Source organism: Anoplopoma fimbria, chromosome 10 (assembly GCF_027596085.1).
Source record: "Anoplopoma fimbria isolate UVic2021 breed Golden Eagle Sablefish chromosome 10, Afim_UVic_2022, whole genome shotgun sequence".
Classification (NCBI taxonomy): Eukaryota; Metazoa; Chordata; class Actinopteri; order Perciformes; family Anoplopomatidae; genus Anoplopoma; species Anoplopoma fimbria.
Window position 1 is genome coordinate 6331096 of NC_072458.1, and position 9141 is coordinate 6340236.

Here is a 9141-nt window from a genome sequence, read left to right on the forward strand (position 1 = left end):
CATCCAGGCAGGAAACCAGATGTCTGAGGGGTCTGCCGTCCACCAGTGGCTGTGCTGGGGCGCTCTCTACCTGTTGGCAGCGAGGGTGGCATTGTCTTCTGAAACACGCCGGCCGTGTCCACAATCCTGCCACTGCAACAGCGTGCTGCAGGAGGTGAACTGCTCCGATGGCCAACTTACCACAGTGCCCAACAGTCTCCCACAAAACACCAAGCTACTAAACTTAACACATAATAAGATGAAGACTCTGGTGCACTGGCAGTTCCAGAGTTTGCCACAACTTTTAGACTTGGATTTGAGTGACAACATTATGGCATTAATTGAAGTGGAAGCATTCCTCGGCTTAGAAAGACTGATAACTCTGCGTCTTGCTCGCAACCACTTGAAGATTATTCCTGTCGGAGTGTTTGCTGGTTTGCCAGAACTAAAGTTACTGGATATAAGCAGCAACGAGATCCTTGTTTTTCTAGATTTTACTTTCCGTGATCTAACTGCCCTGCAGTTTTTTAAAGCAGCCGATAACGACTTAGTTTTTATTTCTCATCAAGCTTTCACCGGCTTAACCAGTCTGCAAGAGTTGCACCTTGATGGCTGCAACCTCACTGCGGTGCCGACAGAGGCGCTCACACAGCTCAGTGGGTTAAGAAGTCTTCATTTTCACCAACTGGGCCTCGCCACGCTGCAAAACTATTCTTTCCGTCAACTAGAGCATCTCAAGGAACTCGTCATTACTAGTTGGCGATGGTTGGAGACCCTGTCAGGAAACAGCCTATTTGGCCTAAATCTAACATCCCTAACCATTAGACACTGTAACCTCAGAGCAGTCCCCTACATCCCTTTGCATCATCTTGTATATCTTGTATACCTTGACCTTTCTTTTAACCCAATCACAGACATTCACAGGAACCTGTTAGGAGAATTGCTCCGGCTCCAAGAGCTCCATCTGGTAGGCGGCTCATTGCTACGTATCGAAATCGGAGCATTCAAGGGTTTGGCTCATTTCAAACTGCTGAATGTATCTAGAAACCTTCTCACCACACTCGAGGTAGGAGCTTTCCATTCAGTGGACACCCTCAAAACTCTGGGACTTGATAACAACCCACTAGCATGCGACTGCCGTCTGCTGTGGGCGGTGCCAAGGCGACTATATCTCGACTTTAGAGGAAATCCACCGACTTGCACTACCTCAGATCAGTTGCAGGGACGGTATTTTCTAGACTTTACTGAAAGTGAGCTACCGGGCCTGCTCACATGTCGGCAGCCTCGTATTCTAAACCGCAGACCTCGAGAAGTGAGAGTAGATCAAGGACACACGGTAGGGGTTTATTGCGTTGCAGAAGGTGACCCTCTGCCATCTGTCACCTGGATAAGCCCACAGCTAAAACCTCTATCATCTATTGGTAGAATACGGGCTCTCTCTAATGGCTCGCTGGAGGTTCGCTATGCTCAACCTCAAGACAGTGGTGCTTATCTCTGTGTGGCATCTAATGCGGCAGGAAATGACAGCCTGCCTGTCAGCCTTCATGTCCGAGCCTTTCCATTGTCTTCTGAAAAACACTTTCGTCTTAAAGGTTGGTTTGCCTTTCCGTCTGCCTCTCCAGGTTTGAGCGGAAAACAGAATATCCCTTTTGATGTCAAGACTTTAATGGTAGCTGCCACCATCGGGTTTCTTTCATTTTTCAGTTCTGTCAGCGTATGTTTCATCTTCATGTTCTTCTGGAGTAAGAGTAGAGGCCAAATAAAGCACACAGCCACGATAGCATACGTCCCGCGTAGCGCCGTGTCAAGTAGTAATGGAGGGAAAGGCAACTATATGGAGACAAGCAGGTTCACCATGAAACTAATATGACTCAATAAGAAAAAAGCCTATTTTCACTTTGTATGACTGGATGCATTCAACTGTTAAACTTTTATTTACATTTACATTACTAGACTGAATAAATGTAATTTCTGGAGCATGTGAACTTCAAACAGAGGCTGGCTGTTGATTAATTCATATAAATGTAAGCATGTTACCTAAAACCCATATTGTGAAAAAGTATAGAGAAGACATACAGTTACTTGGGCTGGTGTAAGCCCTTCTGGACATAAATAGGATTTAAGTTACGTTTAAAGAACATCTAAACTAGCAGGGGACATCATTGGTAAGCTTCATGTCTGTCAAGCTCCACTATAACAAAGCCTGAATGTAAATCAACTACAGTTAGCAATATTGAGTTAAAATAATGCATTTAACATGAAGAGATGTAAATTATTCAGGTAATTGCGTGTTGCTTATGCCTCTTTTGATGTTTATATATAGCAACAATTTAAGAACTTGTTTGTTTTGTATATGTGGTTTTGAAATAGTAGATTTTTTCAATTGAAATAATTACCTCAGATGGATACTATGTTAACCTTATATTAGGGTTAATGTACACAATATTTGCATATAGCATGCCATTTCTACTTAATTTAATTAGATATTGTTTGCTAGAATACTAATATTGTCACTTACTGCTGTACTCAATATTTAATGTATGTGTAGAATGTGTGTTTTCATTAAATAATGAAATGAAGCTCTTCATTGTTTTTTCTTTCTAAAAGTAGCATAAAATAAAATGATTGTGCTTCCAATAATTTCATTTTGTTGTGTTTTTTGTGCTTTTTTTCAGTGGTTCTTGGTCCAAAATGTACATAGGAACATCAGATTCAGTAAGCATTGTGTTTGCTTTGTATATCCTTAAATACATTATTTTAACACTATCATAATTAATAATATTAATAGTATATGTTAAAGACAAGCACAAACAAAGGGGTATTTAAGTTAAAGTATATCATAATGGTAGACAGTGAGCACAACAATGACAATGTTGTATCTTTGTAACTTAAATTTCTGTCGAAACAAGCCGAAGACTAACAATCACAAAATTACGTTCATCACAACCACAAGGAAGTCCATCCAAATGATGCTGTTGCCATGGCAATTCATTAGCTCTCCACTGGTTTCCATGACAACAGTACCAAGCTTCATAATATAAGGATATAAGAATAATTCCTGTGCATTTTTGTGAATGAAATAACACAATGTGAAGCTATTTCAAGTCCAATTGTTTACAAAGTTTTCTACAAAATCGTATACTTCTTCAAGTCAACTTGCATACATGTCATAAATATTTTTGCAGGTTTATTTTGTACACAGCTCCGTACCCCGGAAGTACATCAATTGCACCGGATGTATGACGTATGAAGAGCACAGCGGCTAGTGGCTAGCTGTTTACGTAGCTTGGATTACTGCAGGCAGCTAGTAGGAAACACTGAACGCATAAACGCGTGAATTTAATGAGTATTCATATCGAAGATAAATATGGGTACGAACAAAAAATAAAGTCAGTAAAGCGAGAGGTAAACTAGGTACCCCTAAACAACCTATACCTGTTAAGATAGCACCACACTAGCTAGCTAGCTAGCGTTGGATACCCAAACATTTGTTAGCATTGTTTATACATTGCAGCCATGACTCTGGTCGTTGACCGAGAACCCAGAAAGACTGCGGGTAACCGCATGTCAAAGCTGCTGGATGCTGAAGAAGAGGATGAATTCTACAAGACTACGTACGGAGGCTTCAACGACGTGAGTAACCGACTCTGAACGGATGCAGAGTCAACTAGCTAACACAATAGCACTGGCTCCCCGCTCGCTTGTGTCGGTCTCTGGAGCTTATTTACTAATGTTGGTTGAACGATTTCGACAATTCGTTATCTTGCACAATACCTGTGCAATATACCACAAACGGGTTTTTTATTTTTCCTCAAGGACTTTTTCTGATTGACTGTAAAAGGCAGTCATAAAATCTAAATTCTATAATAATAATAATATGCTATATGCAATATAGTAATAATATAATGTGTATATATATATATATAATATATATATTATATTATATATATATATATATGCTATATGCAATAATAATGCTATATGCCATAATAATAATAATAATATAGATAATAATAATAGATTTTATGCGACTCATTGTAGCACCCAGTAGAACATTATTTTAATTGGAAACAATTCTGTATCAGTCACAATACGCAACATGAAATTGACTCCAAAGGGCAAACTTCTGAATGTATTAGAAGTAATTAGGTCAAATAGGTAAAGCAGATCATTTTTAGTGGGGTGTCTCATATTTACAAGATAATTCTCCATATTTTACTCTTCTCTCATTGATATAAATGGGGTTGGAAATAGAACAACAAAACCCCCTTACTATATACTGTTACGTTGTATAACAATACATTTCCATAGTAGCACACACTACAGTGCTGCTGATTCAACCATAAATATGAGTCAATGCCTCTCTTAAACATTTTAAAAAGCGTATCTTCATAATGGTAGGATTTTTTTGCAGGGTTGTACTATTTCTAGGTGTACCTGAGGACCTGGTAACTCGGTGGATTCATTTACACCTCAAAGTCTCTGAAGTGTTAGAAGTGATTCCATTTTAACTGTGCTCAGGCTATCGTCCCTGCAGTTAATTCCACAGCAAATATTTCAAAAGATCATAGACTTCTGCATGGGCTTTTCAAAAAATTGCTCAGACTGCAGATTTTGCAGAGTTAGACCAATACTTATTGGCATGTTTTTCTCATGTATGTGAGAAGGGCTTGTCAAGTGTGCTCGAAGCCAATCGTAAGAGGAGTAAGATGCAATTGAAGGACCAAAGGATGCATCTAAAAATGTGCCTCCAATTAAGGCCTGCAGCAGCTCTGGTTATAAAAACCACAATGCCAATGGGATTCATCCGAAACTGTGACCACTACTCGAACATTTCCTGTCCCAGTCTATCTTAACAGCTGCCAAATTGTGAAGGCCGGATGAGAGTGCCAGCCTTTCATGTGTCATCACTTAAAGAGCGAGAGATGGATGTAAAGGCCAATATGTGTGTCAGAACATTACAAGCTGTTATTTGATATTGCAACTACTTGAATTAAGATTCTGAGTTGTATCCCCAATGTATAGCCTAGGTAATTCTCTTCAAGCATACTCTAGTTCTGGTGTCAAGGGATTTACGTCAGCTGCTGCTCCGACTTTAGTCTCACCTGAGGTTAACAAGAGTAGCTAGATAAAGAGAGATTCTCCCACACTAAATCTCACAGACCCAACCTTGCTGAGCATAAATCACTGAACTAAACTCAGAAACACTAGGATACAATAGCTTATTTTAGCTTCAAAATGGCATGGTCTCTGTTTGTCTAAATACAACTTATAGAACCCTTACCGAACAGACTTTGTATTCTGATTCTGAATGTTGTTGCTTTTTGCTAAATAATGCCCTTTTGTTTCCTCTCAGGAATCGGGAGATGATGAGTATCATGGAGAACATTCAGACACAGAGGATGAGGTGGACAGCGACTTCGACATCGATGAGGGCGATGAGCCAGACAGCGACCAGGAGGACGATGCACCTCGGAGGAAAAGTCGAGTGGTCACTAAAGCATATAAGGTAGTGACAATCATTTCAGGAGCTATCAAACTTGAATCAAGTTACTGCATTAAAAGTAAATTAAATTATATTCATAAGTGTACATTCATATTTGAGAGACCTTTTTACATGACAATGCAGCATAAAATGAACTGCTCTTGTGACGTACAAATGTTTTTGGTGACGGATTCAGTACATGAACAGAGAAATTCATACAATATGAAATAGATTTGCATTTAATGTTTCTTTTGTCTTTGTGTAATCCAAGGAACCAATAAAGGTGGCAAAACCCAAACCCAAAAGACCCTCAGAGGAACAGAAGAAGACTGAGAAAGTTAAAGTAGAGCTCAAACGGAGGATTCCACAAGAATTCCAAGATTTTTGCGAGAGTAAGATTGCTACAGGCCTCCCACAAATGCATACTCACTGTTTTCAGATACCTCTCCATTAAAATATACAAAAACACTTAACTTGAACAGTTTAAAACATAAACATTAACAATCGCATGATGATTACAGCAGGACTGCATCAGAGGGTCAGTTTTTGAACATGTGAATAATTTGTATACAGGATTCTTCCTATCAAGGGTTTATTGAGATTTATGCTTTAATCACTTTTTAGCTCGGAAGTCTGTGCGACAATCCACCAGTGAACATACGCGGAAGACCAATCTGCGTTTGCAAGAGCGTCAGGATGCCCCTCGGAGACGGAGAGGTGCCCATCGGGACCGGCCCCTCACTCAAGAAGAACTGCTGGCTGAAGCCAAAATAACAGCAGAGCTCAACATTCGATCTTTAGGTAAGAACGCGTTAGTCATGTGATTGAAATGTTAAGAATTTTGGATCCAAAATGTTCTGTCTTTAGAAGAATGTTGTGTGAAGAATTTTTGCTCAAGCTTCAATATATACACTAGTAGTATGTTAGTGAGTGTAATTACTTTTTTTTTTTACGTCGTTCCAAAAAACAAGTATGTAACTATTTCATAGGGTTTTTACAGCATAAGTTACAAAAATGTCATTACATAGTCAGACAGAACATACATGACCATATAAATATTAATTATACTGCATGCCAGTTGAATTAAGGCTCATGATCCTAAGACTCACAGTAGGCTGAGTAATATTTCCTCCTAACAAACATTACACCCGATGTAGTCAGATGCCATGTCAAGTTCATAACTGCCCCAACATGGCTTTATGAAACAAATTCAATCAAGTTTCTATTTCATACTGTAACCATCAACAGGTTACAGTATTAGAAGTAGTAGAAACTTGATTGAATTTGTGTTGGAACACATAACAGTAGCTGTATTCTGAATATATTGAATTTATGTAGCCCATCAGTTTAGCAAGGAGATACACAAAATCACAGTAAATATTGTATAATTATTAATTTTACTGTGATTATTAGTATATTAGCTATGAATTTACTGATATGAATTTGTCTCAAATTTATCTTAACGACAATTGAAATATGGATTCCCCTATTCATTTTAATTTCTGTGTGTAGAGAACTATGAACGTCTGGAGGCGGACAAGAAGAAACAAGTCCACAAGAAGCGTCGTTTTGATGGGCCAACCATCCGTTACCATTCTGTCCTGATGCCACTCGTCTCTCACTCAGTCCTAAAAGAAGAAAACGTCGATGTTGAAGGGTATGTGTGATCTACTGCTAGTCTTAATTGGCTTCAGAAAAATACATTTTTGAACTTTTCTTTAAAATTTTTGTCAGCTAGAATAGTCTGCTTCAACTGCATTAACTTCCAGTATGTATTTAACTAGCAATCAACAGCATGTTTAATATTTGTGTAAAAATAATAATAATTTCCCATTCTTTAAAGGTTGGATCAGGATGTCCCTCAAACTGCACCACAAAATCCGACTACACCTTCCCAGCAGCCTGCCGGAGGCCTGTGCTCTCGTACCTATATAACATTCAGTGAGGACGAGGCTTTCGAGGCATCCTTTCCACACAGCGGCCAGTCGAGTCCTCAGCTGCCCGTCCAGGAGGTTTGTCCTGTCACCCACAAGGCCGCACTGTACAGAGACCCGGTCACTGATATTCCTTACGCTAACACGCGAGCCTTCCGCATCATCCGAGAAGCGTACCGTAAATACGTGGCTGCTCATGGATTTCCAAACACATCGGGTGGGGTGACGGGACTTGACTCCTCAGCAACGAAGGCTTCCCGCCAGAAAATGGTTGTCAAGCAGAGTGCTATGGCAACATAGATTAGTTTAAAAAGAGTTCATGAAATAAGTCAGTGCTTCTGTTTTGAATTCATTATTTCAGGTATCATGAGGACATGATGTCTCTGTACACCACCATGGCGTAAATAACATTTCTTCACACAGCTGTCCACATCCAGTTTCATCTCCATTGAGAGTATGAAATTACAAGACTTAAAGAACATATTAACATTACCACAACCAAATCAGTTGGTGCATTTTCTTAAACTGCAAAAAAAGTATTGCTTTTGTCTCTGTATAAAGAAATTAATGTTGTGCATAAACACCCTGACAAATGGGTAAGTCATTCGCAGTTTTCTGCATTTTACATTTTTACATTTGAACTCTATTTGTGAGTCAAATCTGATACTGCAGCATTACCTGTAACATAACTCTTCAGATAAATGTAGTACTACAAAAATTTCTTCTGAGGTAGAAGTACACAGTAAGTAGTATACAGCTGAGTTGCACGTTTTTCAAGTGCTTTGGGGGCCTTTTGCAAGTTATTTTAGGTTGCAATGACTTAGAACAGTGACATCAATAAATATTTTTCATATCTAAACATCATAATAAATCTATAACTGTTTTTAGTTGGGGGCCCCAGGCAGTTGCCTACCTAGCCTCACAGTAAGTTTGTCATCAACCAGAGTATATCTAACTGCTGTTTCTAACTGTGAAGAGCTGCGACTTGGGCTGTGACGCAACTATGTCGTGGCAGGTGTAGTGCTCAAGACCCAAGGAAGCGCTGTGTCGAGTGTGATGCCGTTTGTATTAGCAGTTCACGAGAAAGCTGCAAATAATTACACCACAGGCAAAGCATTCGGCCCGTTATGAACGGGCATGTTCTCAACAGAAACTGCATTGGTAGATGAAAAACTACAGATTGGCTTTGGAAGAAAAGTAGTTTTCCCATTTGCACATTGGCAGCTTTTTTTTTTTTTCTTAATAAAATGCCCTTTTTCTACTGTCAATATAATCGGTTTCTACAAATGTTCATATTTCTCAACAAAAATAAATATTTGAAGCTTAATGTTGTTTTTAAATCTGTAGTCATGATTTACAGCCTGAAACAACCCATCCATCATCATATTAAAATGAATTCCATCCTGAATTCACTTCACAACTTCAAATCCATCCTGAATCTAACTATACACTGAGATTTGTGTGTCATTAAAACTAATATCACCTTGGTTTACCCAGGAGAAGAATGACAAAACTTCGTATTTGTTTTTAAAATCCTTAATTTAGCATTCAGTCGAATGCCATTACTGAAATCACATGAGAGAGTTTTTGGAAAACTGGGCCCAGGAGTTTAATTAACTGCTTGTATCTGGCAAATCATCGTGACAGTTTTTAAATGATCAAAGCATTTAAAAACTGTAATTCCTCCCTGCCATGGTTCATTACTAAATTTTAACAGAACAAGCATTACAATACAAAAGATCT

General features: G+C 38.9%; 2 protein-coding genes across 2 annotated transcripts; both read left to right on the forward strand.

Annotated features, from left to right (window-relative positions):
• Nucleotides 1-19: 19 nt before the first annotated feature.
• LOC129097736 (leucine-rich repeat and immunoglobulin-like domain-containing nogo receptor-interacting protein 1) lies at nucleotides 20-1849 on the forward strand. The gene has a single exon (XM_054606639.1). It carries the CDS (start codon nucleotides 20-22, stop codon nucleotides 1847-1849), a length of 1830 nt encoding a protein of 609 aa, XP_054462614.1.
• Nucleotides 1850-3250: 1401 nt separating this feature from the next.
• On the forward strand, nucleotides 3251-8715 carry vps72a (vacuolar protein sorting 72 homolog a). Its single transcript, XM_054606221.1, has 6 exons — nucleotides 3251-3612; nucleotides 5336-5488; nucleotides 5736-5856; nucleotides 6089-6265; nucleotides 6977-7121; nucleotides 7308-8715. Exons 1-6 carry the CDS (start codon nucleotides 3496-3498, stop codon nucleotides 7696-7698), a joined length of 1104 nt encoding a protein of 367 aa, XP_054462196.1. The 5' UTR covers nucleotides 3251-3495; the 3' UTR covers nucleotides 7699-8715.
• Nucleotides 8716-9141: the final 426 nt, after the last annotated feature.

Coding starts and splice junctions, on each gene's coding strand:
- LOC129097736 (XM_054606639.1), top strand. CDS start 20: ATGTCTGAGGGGTCTGCCGTCCACCAGTGGCTGTGCTGGGGCGCTCTC.
- vps72a (XM_054606221.1), top strand. CDS start 3,496: ATGACTCTGGTCGTTGACCGAGAACCCAGAAAGACTGCGGGTAACCGC. Junction 3,613..5,335: donor CGTACGGAGGCTTCAACGAC/GTGAGTAACCGA, acceptor GTTTCCTCTCAG/GAATCGGGAGATGATGAGTA. Junction 7,122..7,307: donor GAAAACGTCGATGTTGAAGG/GTATGTGTGATC, acceptor CATTCTTTAAAG/GTTGGATCAGGATGTCCCTC.